At 43.7% G+C, this 19,508-nt stretch overlaps 1 protein-coding gene across 2 annotated transcripts in view; it reads left to right on the forward strand.

Annotated features, from left to right (window-relative positions):
- LOC137327487 (neural cell adhesion molecule 2-like) overlaps positions 1-19,508 on the forward strand; it is a 1,142,796-nt gene that overhangs the window by 801,841 nt on the left and 321,447 nt on the right. For both annotated transcript variants that reach the window (XM_067993365.1, XM_067993366.1), the window contains exon 5: positions 16,108-16,245. In XM_067993365.1, coding sequence (XP_067849466.1) covers positions 16,108-16,245 — 138 coding nt within the window. The remainder of the gene's footprint in view (positions 1-16,107; positions 16,246-19,508) is intronic.

The following is a 19,508-nucleotide window of genomic DNA, read 5'->3' on the forward strand; positions in this document are numbered from 1 at the left end:
AACTCTCGACATCACACATGGAAAGAGATGAGGTCTCGTCAAACCCGTTCCTTGCACAAGTAGAATATTGGGGTTTATAGCACATTAGGGCGCCAATTTGGCCCATTGTGCCTCTGCTGGCTCTTTGCTAGCCCAATCCAAAACCTAATATCATGGACATTATCCAAGCAATTTAATCTCTTGGAGAAAGGTCTTACAACGTCCGCCCCCTACCCATGTGACCTCCCGTTAAATCAAGCAAAACTGCAGAACACTGAACCAATTTTAAGTTTTGCTTTGTGTGTCACAAGATAAATAGAGGTGAGAAGGGCCATTCAGCCCATCTTTATCTCTCCAGAAAGACGCCACAGGACTCCATCACAAGATCCTAAACAAGCCACCTTTCTTGGCGCGATACTTCCATGAGCCTTGGAGTTTAGGGGCCATTATGATCCATGCAGCATGAGATTACCTCTGTCTATTACTTCATAACCTGTACTCATGACATTGATTCGACTTTACATGTGTGCAGAATTAAACGTTGACATCACTGGCAATGTGTCCTATGGCGAATGGGAACATGTCCTTCGGTCCATCTTGCATGAAGAATGCTCAAATTTTGACAGCTCCGTATTCAAGGTCAAATTAATAGCTGCAAAAACAAAACGGACAAGAGTAGAAAGAAAGATCAAAATAAACTGAAGCAGCAAAAATGAAAGAATCAAGAAAAATCCAAATTAGGAATGTGTAAGATGCTAGTCGATCTACTATGGTTTTGCACACGGGGAATGAAGATCAAAGCGGGAATTTTAATCCAACCTGTCCGGTGGAAACCAGGTAGTTAAAATGCTCCGGGTTACTAGCCTGCTGGATTCCAGCTTTTTCCGATTGGAACGGAGACTTCTGGATAAGCAGCTAAGCCGCCCTCCCAAAGCTAATGGGGTCCTAAATGACATATGCTAACCAAGGTCCGATTACAGCAATAGGCCCCGACATCAATTTTAATGTTGGCCTGAGCAGGGAAGCAGCCGCGACGGCAGCTTTCCCACCAGCTGGAGGCCAGCGTGAAGAGGATCGGGAAGCTGAAGAGATCCTCCAGGTAAGATTTCTTTGCTTTCCTTTATGGGTCCAGGAGAAGCAGGATTGCCCCTCCAGGCCCCACAAGGAAAGTTCAGGCCTTCCCCCTACTCTTGATTTCCTCTCCCCTCCCATCCTTTCTCCCGTCCCTTCCGCGAGATTCCCCGGTAACCTCTACCTCACAGCTTTTTCCGAGAGTTGGAGGGTTCCTGATTTTCCGGAAGCCTGGCAGTCGCTTCCTGCACTCTTCCCGTTTATTCCATGTGGGAAATGGACTGGCGGCATGTTAACGAGGTATGGCGGTTAAAATCACCGTGTCATCATACCGTGGCGGGCAGGCAGGAAACTACGGTGAAACCTATATAAATGGACACTCCAAAAAACGGACACCTGCAGAGATATGGACACTTACAAAACCAGTCTGTTCGAAACCTTGGCGTCCTATTTGACTCTGAGATGAGCTTCCGACCACATGTCCGCTCCCTCACCAAGACCGCCGACTTCCACCTCCGTAACATCGCCCGTCTCCGCTCCTGCCTTTGTTAACTCTAGGCTTGACTATTCCAATGCTATCCTGGCTGACCTCCCACCTTCCACCTTCCATAAACTTGAGCTCATCCAAAACTCTGCTGCCCGTATCCTAACTCGCACCAAGTCCCATTCTCCCATCACCCCTGTGCTCGCTGACCTACATTGGCTTCTGGTCTGGGAACGCCTCGATTTTAAAATTCTCAACCTTGTTTTCAAATCCCTCCATGGCCTCGCCCCTCCCTATTTCTGTAACCTCCTCCAGCCCTACAACCCTCCGAGATCTCTGCGCTCCTCCAATTCTTGCCTCTTGCGCTTCCCCGATTTTAGTCGCTCCACCATTGGCGGCCGTGCCTTCAGCTGCCTAGGCCCTAAGCTCTGGAATTCTCTCCCTCAACCTCTCCGCCTCTCTATCTCTCTCTCCTCCTTTAAGACGCTCCTTAAAACCTACCTCTTTGACCAAGCTTTTGGTCACCTGTCCTAATGTCTCCTTATGTGGCTCGATGTCAAATGTTGTTTGATAATCGCTCCTGTGAAGCGCCTTGGAATGTTTTACTATGTTAAAGGTGCTATATAAATGCAAGTTGTTGTTGTTGTTGAAAGACCCAAATAACCAACACGGTAAAATACACAAGGGGCACTCTGAAACCATGGACACTCGCAAATTACGAACTACCGACAGCCTTCAATGCAGCAAGCCCATTTGCAACTTAAAACAAGGGGCACGCAGGTCAGCGCGAGGAGGCAGTGGGTTTTGTGAAAGAAATGGCCTTTGTGGAATAGGGATCTCTTGACCCAGCATCCATAGTGGCAGAGAAACCACTCTATCTCTGGGATTGAAAGCTTGCATGGCTCCATCCCAAGGATAGAGCCGTTTCTCTGCTGCCATGGTTACTGGATAAAGAACTCCCCATTCTACTGAGAATTTTTACAGTACACACAATGGCCATTTTGAAAATAAGAATACCTGTAAATAAAAGACAGCTGATGTCAGTACTTAAGATGTCCGTAATTTACAGCTTTCACTGTAACTGAATCCATTGGTTTCCCGCTAGCCCACTAACAGTTAAAATCCCTCTCCCCAAGTGTAGTCTTCATGAGGAGGTGTAGTTAAAGGGCAGGGGATAATTGGAACCATAGTGTGCAGATGAAACTCAAACCCCATTTTAAAGTCATCCATTTTATCTTTATTTTTATGCAATACTTTGGTTTTATATTATTATTTATAGTTAAATAGAAAAAGTTTACAATAATTTGGGAAGCAGAGAAGTGGAGTTGGTTGGAGTATGTGAGATAATCTGCAGCACAGGCTGAGGAGCTGGGAGGTGCTACAGCACCGCCGCTGGCGGAAAGGTGTAATTACAGCATGAAAAGTTTACATATACAGTTTCCATTGTAAATGTGAACATAGGAATTTGTAATTGGAAAAAGTTGACACAAAAGTGTGACAAAAACATGGCGACAGGAAGTAAAATTTTAGAGTCAGGAAGTGTAAGCAGATGTAAGATTTTTAATATTTTTAAATATATGTTAGATGGATAACAGGGTGGAGCAACAGATTGGAGCATAGTGTGGTGGCGTCACTTCAATGGTGAGACTTTGATTTAATCACCTACGTTGCTGCATGATTGACCTCGATTTTGCTGCTTTGAGGAAGGTTTGAGCAAATTTATTCTGTCGAGGAACCTAGGTGATGGGCCACAACCCATAATGAAAGACACCACCAAGGTTGAAGAGGGGAAGAGAGAGACAATGAAGTACATCAACAGCTAGCGGCTGGGTGAGGCCAAACGTATGTTTTAAAAGCCTAGAGACTGTAGAAGCTTGAAGACACTGAGGGAGGTAAGCAGGTGCACAATTTTGAGCTCTGGCAAAAGAATGAGTAGGCAGCGATGTAAAGATTGAGTTGATGATGATTAGGTTGTGTGGCAGTGAAGACAACCTCATGTTGGGCTTCAGAAGACAACAAACACGTACAGGCATCACATTTGAAGTTTGCCGTGCGATCTGAACTCTCAATAAGATTATTTATTTTTAATCCCACTCATTCAAAGTTCACCATTGGCGTGAGATTGTGGGGTGCAACATTAACGTACAAACACATTTATCCATTTCAATGTTAATATTGCACAGCTTGGGTTCATCCCACAGTTTTCTTACCACCTGCCGAGAGTGGGCCTTTTCAATGAGGTTGGGCTGACCAATTCAATTTTACAACTTGACACGATTTGAACCTAAAGAAGAGAAGGCTGAGAGATGACCTAATAGAGGGCTTTAAAATTATGAAGGGGTTTGATAGGGTAGATGTAGAGAAGATGTTTCCATTTATAGGGGAGTCCAAAACTAGGGGCCAGGGATGGGGGACTTCAGTTACGTGGAAAGATTAGAGAAGCTGAGGTTGTTTTATTTAGTTCAGAGAAGGTTATGGAGAGATTTAATTGAGGTGTTCACAATCATGAAGGGTTTTGATAGCGTGAATAAGGAGAAACTTTTTCCAGTGGCAGAAGGGTCGGTAACCAGAGGACACAGATTTAAGGTAATTGGCAAAAGAACCAGATGCGAGATGAGGAGTCTTTTTTACACAGTGAGTTGTAATGATCTGGAATGTGCTGCCTGAAAGGGTGGTGGGAGCAGATTCAATAATAACTTTCAAAAGGGAATTGGATAAATACTTGAAGGGGAAAAATTTGCAGGGCTATGGGGAAAGAGCGGGAGTGTGGGACTAATTAGATAGCTCTTTCAAAATGCCACCACCGGCGCGATGGGCCAAATGACCTTCTTCTGTGCTGTATCATTCTCCGATTATGTGAAACCACTCGATTGCTGGTCCAGCACCATACCATAGCCTACCATCTATCCAAGAACTTTGAGTAAAACTTCCCATATCTGAGAAGGTCTCTCTCGCATCCTTACAAAACTGTATGACCCAGCACAAAGGGGACCAAGGCCAACTCTACCCCAAAGGCAAACACTGACATCCAGCAACCAACTACCTCACTCGCTCCAGCTGTAGGAAGTGAGTTAGACTGCAAGCAATCCAAATCTCCTCCACCATCGTAGAAGCAACATCAAAGACTGCAGTGGTTCAAGAAGGCCGACTACCTTCACCTTCCTTTTTCTGTTATTATTGAACTTTTCAAGACCTCAGGTAGCAACGAGATGAACCCTGAGAAACTTAACCATGGTCCTGAGAATGACAATGAGGAGAGATGAAACTCAGAAAAAGGAAGGTGAAGGTAGTCGGCCTTCTTGAACCACTGCAGTCTTTGATGTTGCTTCTACGATGGTGGAGGAGATTTGGATTGCTTGCAGTCTAACTCACTTCCTACAGCTAGAGCGAGTGAGGTAGTTGGTTGCTGGATGTCAGTGTTTGCCTTTGGGGTAGAGTTGGCCTTGGTCCCCTTTGTGCTGGGTCATACAGTTTTGTTAAGTGGTAATGCTTCTTCGCAACCACAGTCAAACCCTTGCAGGATGCTTTATAAATTTTCAAATGACTCCTTTAAACATTGATCATGGAATGAGAGGGTTGTCGTATGAGGAGAGATTGAGTAGACTGGGCCTATATTCTCTGGAGTTTAGAAGAATGAGAGGCGATCTCATTGAAACGTATAAAATTCTTAGAGGGCTCGACAGGGTAGATGGTGAGAGGCTGTTTCCCCTGGCTGGAGAGTCTGGAACTAGGGATCACAGTCTCAATATAAGGGGTTGGCCATTTAGGACCGAGATGAGGGAACATTTCTTCACTCAGAGGATTGTGAATCTTTGGAATTCTCTACCCCAGAGGGCTGTAGATGCTCAGTCGTTGAGTATATTCAATAATGAGATCGATAGATTTTTGGACACTAAAAGAATCAAGGGATATGGGGATCTGGCGGGAAAGTGGAGTTGAGGTCGAAGATCAGCCATGATCTGATTGAATGGCGGAGCAGGCTCGAGGGGCCGTATGGCCTACTCCTGCTCCTATTTCTTATGTTCTTATGTTCTAATCAGTTAACTATTATTTTATACGCAGGCTCTGTGAGGTTCTAGCAGATGAGGAATGGTGTGAGTTAGTCCTCCAGCCAGCAGTTTCATGCTCCTCCACCTCCATGTCCACTTGCTCCGCCTCACTTACGCTCATTGCTTAAACAATGATCCTGCCTCAGACCCACTACCTCAAGCCCCTGTGGTAGATGTGCTATATTGTGCATCATAGTGTTCTGCGGAAGTGTACGCCTATGTGACAAGGAGTGTGAAAGAGTAGGTGGTGAAAAAATAATAGAAAGGAGGTTGCATTGACCTGAGCTTGGGGTAAAGAACTTGCCTTTATATAGCACCTTACAAAACCTCAGGATGTCCCACAGCATGTTACAGCCAATGAAGTACTTTGAAGTGTAGTCACTGTTGTAGTGTAGGAAACGTAGCAGCCAATTTGCGCACAGCAAGATGATAATGACCAGATAATCTGTTCTAGTGATGTTGGTTGAGGGATAAGTATTGGACAGGACATCGGGGAGAACTCCCTGCTCTTCTTCAAATAGTGCCATAGGATCGTTTACGTCCACCTGAGAGGGCAGACGGTGCCTCAGTTTAACGTCTCTTCCGAAGGACAGCACCTCCGACAGTGCAGCACTCCCTCAGCGCTGGCACTGGGAGTGTTAACCTGGATTTTGTGCTCAAGTCGCTGGATTGGGACTTGAATCCACAACCTTCTGACTCAGAGACAAGAGTGCTACGCATTGAACCACGGCTGATACTTTTGGCTTCATCCTCTCCCTCTCTCCCTTTTCTCTCTCTCTCTCTCTTTCTCTTTCCCTCTCTCTACCTCTCTCTCTCTACCTCTCTCTCTCTCCCTCCCTCCCTCCCTCCATGGCTTCTGTCCCCAAGATCTCTCTTCAAATTGGCTCAAGGGTTTGACGTTGTGGGGCACTGGCTGTTACCTTGTTCTGAGTTCTGGTAAATACCATTGAGATGCTGGATCTTTGAAGAGCCCAGACTCTGCCTCTTTTGGCTGTGTGTTCTGGCCATCAGAGAATCTAAAGTTAGTATCAACTTTTGAAGACACTCTGCCTCCTAACTTGAGTGTGCGTAAACGAACATGCATCGTGCCCCTAGGTTTTGTTGGAAGCTTGCTTTGTGCACACAACTGTGGAGATATTAAGTGCAACAGCAGTTGCATATTTCAGTGGCAGCTAAAAGGTTTGTCCTGAGGCAAAATGGACATCCATAAGCGCTGTAATGTCTGTGTGTTTTGGCAATGAGGGAAAATATTTCCTATGGTTGCTATGTCTTAATGACATTATAAACATAATGGGAAGATTTGATGCGTTCGCTATTTTTAGTGAAGTCATAAAAGTGTGGATGTAGGAATGAAGGGATAAGGGTGGATAAATGTGATTAGAACTATTTTTTTTTGCATGGAGGGTAAATGTCAACATGGACTGGTTGGGCCGAATTGCCGGTTTTTGTGTTGTAACTTGTATTGGAAAATCTTATCCCCCTCCGTCCACCACTGATGAGAAGGTGGCTAGATGGCGTTGAACTGCGAAAAAGGGACAGGCATTCAGGACCTCCTGAGCCTAAAACCTCTTTAGTTCTTAAATACCCAGGTGGCTGCCAAATTTCTCAGTCATTGCACCAAATTCTGAACACGAGCCTTACAATAATTCATTAGTTTATTGATGTAAATGAATACTTCGCCATCCATACAATTACATAGGATTAAATAGAGCCTACAGCACAGAAACAGGCCATTCAATGTGCCGGTGTTTATGATCCACATGAGCCTCCTCCCTTCATTCTCCATCTAACCCTGTCTGCATATCTTTCTATTCCTTTCTCGCTCATGTACTTATCTAGCTTCCCCTTAAAGGCATCTATGCTATTCACCTCAATCACTCCACGTGGTAGCGAGTTCCACATTCTCACCACTCTCTGGATAAAGAAGTTTCTCCTAAATTCCCTACTGGATTTATTAGCCACTGTCTTGTATTTATAGCCCCTAATTTTGGATTCCCCCACGAGTGGAAACATCCTCACTACGTCTACCCTATCAAACTCCTTCATCATTTTAAAGACCTCTATCAGGTCACCCCCTCAGCCTTCTCTTCTCCAGAGAAAAGAGCCCCAGCCTGTTCAGCCTTTCCTGATAGTTACAACCTCTCAGTTCTGGTATCATCCCAGTGAATCTTTTTTGCACCTTCCATACCCTTTTTGTGATATGTAATTCACTACTGAATCCGGAGAACCTGGGTTTGGCCTCTTCCACAGCCATTCTTTCTAGCTAGCAATCCCCTCAGTCCTTCTCCCTCCAGGACCCTTACAAGCTCTTTTCTAACAAAAGTTATCAACTTCTATTAGCGATTACTGGAAGCTACGAGAGAATTGTGACAAATACAAGTGTATTTATAACTGACACGTAACCCCAGCAACCCTGCGCACTCAAGGACATCATGTAATTCAGCTCTTCATAATACTGAGGCTCATATCTTCTTTCAGGCTATTACTCAATTCCGAGACCCCCTTTTAACCTTTTCTAACCTGTAGGATAATAGATATCATAAATACCTGTCGTTCTATTTTAAACCTTGACTCAGATTATCAGTGCTCTTCACACTTTTAATCAGGCGTGTCACCAGACTTTCCGTTGCCGAGGAGACCCTGCTCCTGTTTGGAGTTGACAGCTGGTGCAAGGATGATGTAGAATGTTACTGAGTGGAAAAGCAAATGGAGCACAGCTGAAGATAAGCGCTGAACTGAATTTGCAACCCAAACTGCACTGTTTTCCAGCCTACGGGAAAGATTGGCCCCAATCTGATCACTTTGAGTTACTGCTGCTGCCCCTTTGTTAAAAAAATATATATATTTTTTTGGTGTGGGGAGAAGGGAGAAGAACGAGCCTCCTTTTTGTAAAAACATTTTCTCTCTCAAACCTTTCCTCGGTCTTCCTTCCCCCCCCCCCCACCCCCCCACCAACCATGTACAATCTGTGGCAAGTAGGAGACTTGTCAGACCTCTGCCAATGTGGCTTTGGAATCGGCCACTGGCGGGTGCAGTAAAGTGGACCGAGGGGCTTCTCTCCATGTGTTATTCCTTTTCCCTACTGGGAAGCACCTGACCTTTGCTCGGGACCTATCACCATGGCGATCTACTTTAGCCTCAGCATGAGGATTGTAAGCACAACAGTGAGGCTCCATTGCTGTACCGGATTGCCTTTGGAATATTATGTGTTCCGTCCTTGGCATGTCAGCAAGGGAGAAGGCGTTCCTTGACCATCTGATAGTTCAAATGGATTTGATCCAATGTATTGAAAATTGAACAGGTGAAAATTGACTATGGCCTGTTTTCGGCTCCAGCCCCAACCGAGAGGCCTCGAGACTGGCACGAGATTGGTCCTCGGGCCTCATTGACGTTTTAGCCGCGAGCTGGCAGCGCCCGTCGTGTCTCCACAAGCATTTTACTAAGATGGATACCGGGCCATTTGCCTCACTGGCAGGTAATTCCCGGAAGGTGGGTTGTGGGATGACAATGGGGAGAAGGAAGCCGATCGTGAGGACTGTGGAGTTGGGCGAGCATTCCTGCCCCTCCTGGCTCCTCAGCAACGAGTTATGACTATTCTTTTTAAAAGAATAAACTTACCTTTCGTTGGTGGCCGCAGGGGCTCCTGAAGAATCCCGAGCGGAGCAGGCCCAGCTCCTGCTCATCGGCAATCAATTACAGCAAGGTGGACCTAAAACGGGTGTTAGGTCCCTCATTTAGATATGTCAGGAGTCTTATTCTCATTTTTTAGGCGGCCATCAGGGATACCTGAAAAATGAGCCCAATGAATTTAGCAGTGACCCGAACTCACGCATCGATTGAGTGCGAGCCATCCCACTGCTAAATTCAACATTGTTGCATCTGTTTGACACCCGAAAAATGGGCTCAACACAGACCAATTGCTACCCTGGTGTGTCTGTATGTTGCAGAGATTCATCCTGCTTCTAGCATGTCTCTCTGGACCAATAGCACTGCGTCCTCTTGCTTTTTTTGGTACCATTCGAATGAAATGCAGTTGGATATCAACAAGGGCAGTTTATCAAGACAAGGAAGCAGATTATCAATTAGTGCACCTAAAACCTTCAATCTAATATACGTGTTCCAGGTCTCATCTAAAGTTTCTAGCTGTTGCACTTTTTCTTGCCTTTCTCTATTTTATTGATACGATTATGGATTTGGACTCTTGTGAATATTCCACACTTGTTCCTATTACAACATCAACTTGCATTTATATAGCACGATTAATGTAGCGAAACGTCCCAAGGAGTTTCACAGGAGCGCTTTCAGAATAAATTTGACACCGAGCCACATAAGGAGATACTAGGACAGGTGATCGAAAACTTGGTCGAAGAGGTAGAGTTTATGGAGCGACTTAAAGGAGGAGAAAGGGGTAGTAATCCAGAGAGGTTTAGGGAGGGAATTCCAGAGGTTGGGGCCTAGGCAGCTGAAGGCACGACTGCCGGGTGATAGAGTGATGAAAATCAGGGATGTGCAAGAGGCCAGAATTGGAGGAGCATAGAGATGCTGGAGGAGGTTACAGAGATAGGGAGGGGTGAGGCCATGGAGGGATATGGCATCCTACTCTTCTTCCGTCCCACATCCCTCTGTTGAAGTCCAATTTCATTGCACCATGCCTTAGCCATAATCTTTCAAAGCTGTCTCGATTCAGGAATTGTCCCTTTAGATTGGAAAACTGCAAATATAACTCCATTATTTAAGAAAGGTGAGAGCGAGAAACCAGGAAGTTATAGACCTATTAGTCCAACATCTGTTGTGGGGAAGTTATTGAAATCGATAATTAAGAACTGTGACTGAGCACTTAAAGAAATTTGAGCTGATTAAAGAGAGCCATTATGGATTTGTAAAGGATAGGTCATGTTAAATGAACCTAATTGAATTTTTTGAGGAAGTAACAGGTCTATGGATGTAGTTTATATAGACGTCCAGAAGGCATTCGATAAAGTTCCACATAAAAGACTGTTAGCTAAAATTAAAGCTCATGGAATTGAAGGCAAATTATTGACCTGTTTAGGAGATTGGTTAGGTGGTAGATGACAGTAGGGATAATGGTTACATACTTGAATTGGAAGAAAGGAAGTGACTAGTGGTGTCCTTCAAGAATCTGTGCTGGGACCTCAACCATTCACGATATTTATTATTGACTTAGATAACACAATAGAGAGCCATATATCCAAGTTTGCCAAAGGCACGATTGGTGGCATAGTAAGTAGTGTAGACGGGAGCATAAAATTACAAAGAGATACTGATAGATTAAGTGAGTGGGCAAAATCATGACAGATGGATTTCAATGCAGGTAATGGGTCTGAATTTTTTTTAAATGGTGAAAATCTAGGAACAGTGGAGATCCAAAGAGATTTAGGGGTGCATGTACACAGATCATTAAAATGTAGTACTCGGGTACAAAAAATAACTAGAGGGCTAGAATATAAAGGGGAGGTAGTTTTGCTACAGTTAGGAAACACTTCTTCACAATTAGGGTGATAGAAATGTGGAACTCTCTCCCACAAAACGCTGTAGATGCTAGCTCAATTAATAATTTTAAATCTGAGATCGATAGGTTTTTGCTAGCCAAGGGTATTAAGGGATATGGAGCCAAGGCGGGTGGATGGAGTTAGGATACAGGCCAGGCATGATCTCATTGAATGGCAGAACAGGCTCGAGGGGCTGAATGGCCTACTCCTGTTCCTATGTCCTATGTTCCTATCTCCTACTCAAACACATTCTTTCCTGGAATGTCAGAACTGCAAGGGCATGGAGTTTCCTCCTTGGGCACAGCCCGGAAATTAGACCCGAAAATGCGCCCAATGTCATGGCCATTTTGCCGATGTCAAGTTACGCCCAATTATCCTCCCAATCTCATTCGAATATGCCTGAACTTAAGATGGGCGTAAATCAATGTAAACAATCAGGGCCCAAGGAAACACCAAACCCACACCAGTATATTTCTTCTTTGAGTCTTAAACTTTAACTTTCAACTCATTTAAACTGACATCCATGCACATCAGGCACAGCATGTTTAGGAACCTAATCGGGGAGGCTTTTCAATTTTTAATGTGATTTATACTGATGCCATAAAAATACATTTAAACCAATAAAAAATACAGAGCAGGGAGGATAAATTTTGCATGAATTGCAATGAATTGCAATTAACAGACCAGAAAAATGATTTGGTTTCCTGCTGCGCCCCAAAATCTGGTCACAATCTTGAGAAACTCTGGAACAAGCCCAATTGATGGATACTCCAGTTTGAGAACGGGGGGCGTGGTCTATTTTGTGCGTGGAGATTACTTCGGATGGAGGGTTTTATGGAGGGGTGTAAAAGATCGCAGAGACCTGGACGTATTATAGTTTCGCGCATAACTCACTAACTCCCCAAATTCTGCCATCTTTTAAGCCGCGTAATTGGTTTGCACCTAGATTACATGCATATCTGGGCTGTAAATGCAGAGGAAACTCCGAGCCCAGAACTCCTTGCTGCCTCTTTCCTTCCTCCTGCAACCATCAGACTTTTAAAACTTCTGGTTGTTGTCACTTAATCATTACTTCCAGATTTAGCTCATCTTTTTCTTTTCATTCTTTTCAGCCAATGTGTTGTCCTTGGCCTTTCACTTTGATCTCGCAATTAAAAGAAAAAAGGCTTCCCGCCATTATGTAGATCAGTCTGATACAGTGTGTTGAAAGCATTCTCAATAATGCACATAATCAGCCTTGTGTTTGCGGGCTTCTGTATCAAGTTAAATGAGGCAATTTGAATCAAGTAAATAGTTTTGTTTGATACACAGTATGATACTGCCAGTCATGTGACAATGCAACAGAAGCTGCTCATAATTAAACTTGGCATAATCAGTGTTGTCACAAAGCTTATTTAGCATATTGTTGTTAATATGCTATGTTGATAATTGCAAGTAAACCAATCTGTCTATACTATATTAAAAATAGTAGGTCACACTTTGTTACGGGGGCAAGCCAATCCTGAAATGCTGGGTTTTGCTTATCTACGGCCTGAAACTCACTGGTACATTCCAATCTGAAAAGTTCCTTAACCAAACAACAAGGAATCTCTGATTGACCTGAGCCTTTGTTTACTTGACATTGACCTTAAAAGGACGCAGATTCACCTTAGTAGCAGAGTAATATAATAGAATAGAATTTCATATTGAGTTTGAGAGTGATGTAGTTAAGTCCGAAAGTAGGGTCTTAAATTTAAACAAAGCCAATTACGTAGGTATAAGGGACAAATTGGCTAAGGTAGATTGGGAAATTAGATTAAAAGGTATGACTGTAGATAAGCAATAGAGAAACATTTCAAGAAATAATTCATAATTCTCAATGAATATACATTCCATTGAGAAATAAAAACTCCAAGGGAAAAGTAATCCAACCGTGGCTAACGAGAGAAGTTAAGGATAGTATTAGATTAAAAGAAGAGGCTTACAATGTTGCCAAAAAGAGTAATAAGCCTGAGGATTGGGAGGGTTTTAGAAACCAGCAAGGGATGACCACGAAATTGATAAATAGGGAGAAAATTGAATATGAGAGTAAACTAGCAAGAATTATAAAAACAGATTGTAAGAGCTTCTACAAATACGTAAAAAGGAAGAGATTAGCAAAAGTAAACATGGGTCCCTTAGCGGCAGAGACAGGAGAAATTATAATGGGGAATAAAGAAATGGCAGAGACGTTAAACAAATATTTTGTATCTGCCTTCATAGTAGAAGACACTATAAGAATACCAGAAATAATGGGGAACCAAGGGTCTAATGAGAGCGAGGAACTTAACATAATTAAGATTAGTAAAGAAAAAGTACTGGAGAAATTAATGGGACTAAAAGCCAACAAATCCCCTGGACCTGATGGCCTACATCCTAGGGTTTTAAAAGAGGTGGCTGCAGAGATAGTGGATGCATTGGTTTTGATCTTCCAGAATTGCTTAGATTCTAAAACCGTTCCCGTGGATTGGAAGGTAGCAACGTAACCCCGCTATTCAAGGAAAGAGGGAGAGAAAAAACAGGGAACTATCAGCCAGTGAGCCTGACATCAGTAGTAGGGAAAATGCTAGAATCTATTATTAAGGACATAGTACAGAGCACTTGGAAAATCATAATATGATTAAGCAGAGTCAACATGGCTTTATGAAAGGGAAATCATGTTTGACAAATCTATTAGAATTTTTTGAGGGTGTAACTAGCAGAGTAGATAAAGGGGAATGAGTGGATGTAATATATTTGGATTTTCAAAAGGCATTCGATAAGGTGCCGCACAAGAGGTTGTTACACAAGATTAGAGCTCATGGGATTGGGGGTAATATATTCGCATGGATTGAGGATTGGTTAACGGACAGAAAACAGAGAGTAGGAATAAACGGATCATTTTCAGGTTGGCAGGTTGTAACTAGTGGGGTGCCGCAAGGATCTGTGCTTGGGCCTCAGCTATTTACAATATATATTAATGACTTGGATGAAGGGACCCAGTGTAATGTATCCAAGTTTGCTGATGATACAAAGCTAGGTGGGAAAGTAAGTTGTGAGGAGGACGCAAAGAGGCTAAAAAGGGATATAGACAGGTTAAGTGAGTGGGCAAGAAGGTGGCAGATGGAGTATAATGTGGGGAAATGTGAAATTATCCACTTTGGTAGGAAGAATAGAAAAGCAGAATATTTTTTAAAAGGTGAGAGATTAAGAAATGTTGGTAGTCAGAGGGATTTGGGTGTCCTTGTACATGAATCACAGAAAGTTAACATGCAGGTACAGCAAGCAATTAGGAAGGCAAATGGTATGTCAGCCTTTATTCCAAGGGCTTGTAGTATAAGAGTAAGGAGGTCTTGCTGCAATTATACAGGGCTCTGGTGAGACCACACCTGGAATACTGTGCACAGTTTTGGTCTCCTTAGCTAAGGAAGGATATACTTGCCTTAGAGGCGATGCAACAAAGGTTCACTAGATTGATTCCTGGGATGAGAGTGTTGTCCTATGAGAAGAGATTGTGTAGAATGGGCCTATACTCTCTGGAATTTAGAAGAATGAGAGGTGATCTCATTGAAACGTATAAAATTCTGAGGGGGCTTGACAGGGTAGGTGACACGTTCAGCCTCATCCTTAGCTATTTCAACATCATTCATGGAGAAGATGTGTAGTCTATGTCCCCTTCCTGTGTATGCATAAATATCATTGTTCTGCCCACTTGCATGTTCTGTCCAACTCATGAGATGTGGTAAGTATAGCATGCTTTGGAGGACAAAGGTTAATTTGATCCTATGTTTCCCAAAGCTCTCCATGTCTGGGTCTATTGTAGACTAATTGGTAGAGATTGATTTCTACGATAAGTCAACAACTCCATTATCATATCAAGCGACAACCAGGATGGTAGAAGGCAAACTAGATGGACCTTGGTATATTCTCTTCTAGCAATTCCTATGTTCCTAAACCCATTCTGTGATTTTTGAGCTGCCTCCAAATCCATTGACCACCCCTAGTTTGGTTTCATCAGTAAATTTGACCATTTTGAATTCAGTTTCTGAATTCAGGTGGTTGTGTAAATTAGAAACAGTCCTGGTCCCTGCACTGAGCACTGGGTCACCCCACTCACTACTTCCTCCCTCTCTAGCATAACTCCTACCTTTCAGCCAGTTTCCCCTTCATTTCCAGGGTCTACCTGAATCACCACAGTTTTGTGTTGAATTAATTGCCTTTCAAGTGGAGCTTTATCAAAAGCCTTTTGTCATGGGTACCTGGGTCCACTAAGGTTGTTACTTCCGCAAGGAAGTTGAGGAGGTTGGTGAGGCAAAATCTTCCCTTCTGAATCAAAATCCCATTCACCCATCACCCCTGTGCTCGCTGACATACATTTGCTCCCGGTCCACCGACGCCTCAGTTTTAAATTCTCATCCTCATGTTCAAGTCCCTCCATGGCTTCACCCCTCCCTATCTCTGTAACCTCCTCCAGCCCTACAACCCTCCGAGATCTCTGCGTTCCTCCAACTCTGGCCTCTTGCGCAACCCCACTTCCTTCACCCTGCCATTGGCCATTTCTAGGCCCTGTCTAGGCCCTAAGCTCAGGAATTCCCTCCCTAAATCTCTCCACTTCTCCACCTCTCTCCTCCTTTTAAGACGCGTCTTAAAAACCTACCTCTTTGAACAAGCTTTTGGTCCATCTGTCCTAATATCTCCTTCTTTGGCTCGGTGTCAATTTTTTTTTTGTCTAATTACACTCCTTGTGAAGCGCCTTCGGGCATTTTACTATATTAAAGGCGCTATATAAATGCGAGTTGTTGTTGTTGAACTGCTGTTGATTGGATCATTGTTGTACAGATAATCTTCAGGTTTACTCCTGATAATCGATTCCATTATTTTACATGAAATAGAGATAAGATTGATTTTCGGAAAATTGTCGCGTCCTCTCGTACACTGTTTGCTTCCACCCGCATCTTTAAAACCTTTCATGGTTCGTATTTTCATTTCTCCCCCCCGACCCCCCCCCCCACCCCAGATAAGTTTCTGATGGTTGGTAAGAACAACCTGAAGATCCAACGCATCAGTAAGAAGAACGAAGGTGTGTACAGGTGCGAAGGAAGAGTGGAAGCGAGGGGAGAAATTGATTTTAGAGATATCACCATAATTGTCAATGGTAAGAAAACGTAATTGTTATTTAAATATTTTTTGCACCCGGATATTGTGTGCTGTTTAATGGAGCGACAATCATGTACAAAGCAGTCAACCAGCTTGTTGAATGTTTGATATGAATTACATTTAGTGATGTTACTGTGATAGAGAACGTGCCTTCTGATTTAGGAAGATTACCTCCTTTGTTCCTTGTATACAGTTTAGTCTCCACGTGTGAATGAATAGGCACTAATCTAAATGGAGAAAGGGCTACTGGGACACTGTTGTCCTCCTCCTAAACTGACACTCCTGTACTGAGGGAGTGCTGCACTGTCAGAAGTGTCGTCTTTCAGATGAGATGTTAAACCGAGGCCCTGTCTACCCTCTCAGGTGGACAGAAAAGATCCCATGGCACTATTTCGAAGACGAGCAGGGGAGTTCTTCTCCCCGGTGTCCTGGCCAAACAGATTATCTGGTCATAATCACATTGCTGTTTATGGGATGTTGCTTTATGCAAATTAGCTGCCACATTTCCTGCATGAAACAGTGACTACACTTCAAAAGTACTTCATTGGCTGTAAAACTCTTTGGGACGTCCTGAGGTTGTTAAAGGTGCCTATCAATGCTTCTTTCTCTCCTTCCCTTCCTTCTTACCTTCCTTCCTTCCTACCTACCTACCTCCCTCCCTCCCTTTCTCTTCTCCTTCCCCTCCCTCCCCATGTCATCTTACCCATGACTAATGGGCCACTTGGCGAGATATTGGAAGATGATTGTTGCCCATGGAACCAGTATGGAGTCAGCACCTTAAGGACAACCTTACACCAGCTCGGGAACTGATCCAGAGGATTGAACCCTGGAACTTTCTCGACTGGTTGAGTAAAGAAAGAAAGAACTCACATTTATATAGTGGCTATGACAACCTCATGATATCCCAAAGCACTTTACAGCCAAGGAAGTACTTTTGAAGTGTAGTTCCTGTTGTAATGCAGGGAAACACAGCAGCCAATTTACGCACAGCAAGATCCCACAAACAGCAATGAGATAAATTAACAGATAATTTGTTTTTTTTTAGTGATGTTGGTTGAGGGGTAAAATATTGGTCAGAATACTAGGGGAACTGCTCTTCTTCAAATAGTGCCACAAGATCGTTTACATCCACCGGGGAGGGCAGACGGGGCCTCGGTTTAACGTCTCATCCGATGGTCCAGCACTCCCTCAGTACGGTACTGAAATGTCAGCTTAGATTAGCTACTCATGTCTCTGGAGTGGGACTTGAATGCACAACCTTCTGACTCAGAGCTAAGAGTGCTATCAGTGGTATTTACTAGGCTTCAGTGGTTGCAGATCAGCTCCCAAGCCATATTTTAGTAACATTATGAAGATAAATATCTTATGATTATTTCCTGAGGGAAGTACTTTGAGGAGAAAGTACTCTCGCTAGACTTTCTTCTGTACTTATGGTCATATGGAATGATGGGGCTGCTACTAGCTCATATAAGACAAGATTTTGATCCCACGGTGATATGTTAATTGCTGTGGAATAAAAACAGAAAATGCTGGAGAAGCTCAGCAAGTGAGGCAGCATGTGTGGAGAAAGAAACAGAGTTAACGTTTCAGGCCGAGGACAGAGAGGTCAGAGTAGGAGTGGGAAGGGGAATTAAAATGGCAAGTGACCGGCAGGTAAGGGTCATGCTTGTGGGCAGAGCGTGACCCTGTTTAACAGAAACTCTAACTCTTTAACATCTTCCAGTTCTGACGAAAGGTCTTCGGCCTGAAACGTTAACTCTGTTTCTCTCTCCTCGGGTGCTGCCTGACCTGCTGAGCCTCTCCAGCATCTTCTGTTTTTATTTCAGATTTCCATCATCCGTAGTATTTTGCTTTTAATAGCTGTGGGCCTTGGTTTTCCAGATCATTTCCCGACTCCATGAACCAGCTGATCCTCCCCAACTGAATTCCTTGCCAGAGACAGGAAATAGGCTGCAATAGCTCCTGGTTGCCCCCTGAATGGGCTGAGTGATAAAACCTGAGCAACTAATGATTGCAAATGTGTCAGAGTAGCAGAACATTGCACCTCTGAGGGTTCCATGCTATTATTCACTTGTTGCTGTAAGATTTTACAGTGTAATCTTTTCTGGATGCTAATAGGATATCTATAACAGATCTGGCACAATTAGACTCAGTCTCTGAGGAGCACACTGGAGAATCTGCAGTATCTGATTCTTCACCTGCAGTAACAGGTCTGCCTATACGGAGCTTCTACAGGGTTGGCAGGACCATGGCTTCTTCGACCAGTTAGAAGATCTCTCAACCTATTTTGTTTCCCCCTCGTTTAACCTCATTTCCATAGTGCAAAAAGCAGCTTACTACCGATGGTGGAGTTAATCCAGCACTTTCTGGAGCTGAATACCTAACCAGGTCAGATCAAGCTGGCGTTCCTGTCAGTTGTTGGTGAAATTCACCCTCCCTTCTACAGCCGTGGTCTCTTAGCCTGCTATCGGTGAAAGGGAGCCCCCAAACCAGCCAGTCTTCTCGGCATGGGTCAGCATAAAGATGCTGCAGTCAAAATACTACAGAAAAGGAGGGGTATAAATCGGTCTTGGGCGGTAGGGTACAGCGGGCAATCGTGAATCGGCAGCTCGTTTTTGCACCCGGACAGATTTTCTTTTCAACTGAAAATCAATGCAAAAGATAATCGGGCAGAGTGCAAATTGTGCTGCCCGTTGTAGAAGGGAGGGTGAATTTCACCAACAACTGACAGAAACGCCAGCTTGATCTGACCTGGTTAGGTATTCAGTTCCAGAAAGTGCTGGATATAACTCCACCATCAGTAGTAAGCAGCTTTTTGCACTATGGAAATGAGGTAAAATGAGGGAGGAAACAAAATAGGTTGAGAGATCATTATCGCCTGTTTTGCGTTAGTGTCCGAGATGAATTTATATCTCAGGAACTTTGTGAAGACTGGGTCCTGAGGACAAGTATTGAGTGGCAGAACTTTTAGTTTATTCGCTCTGGATTGAACCTCTACAAGTTACTACAGGTGGACGTAAAAGATCCCATGGCACTATTTTGAAGAAGAGCAGGGAAGTTCTCCTTGGTGTCCTGGCCAATATTTATCCCTCAATCAACATCACTAAAAAAACAGATTATCTCATTACTGTTTGTGGGATCTTGCTGTGCTCAAATTGGCTGCCGCGTTTCCTACATTACAACAGTGACCACACTTCAAAAGAACTTCACTGGCTGTAAAGCGCTTTGGGACGTTCTGAGGTCATGAAAGGCGCTATATAA

The sequence above is a fragment of the Heptranchias perlo genome, chromosome 11 (assembly GCF_035084215.1).
Source record: "Heptranchias perlo isolate sHepPer1 chromosome 11, sHepPer1.hap1, whole genome shotgun sequence".
Lineage (NCBI taxonomy): Eukaryota > Metazoa > Chordata > Chondrichthyes > Hexanchiformes > Hexanchidae > Heptranchias > Heptranchias perlo.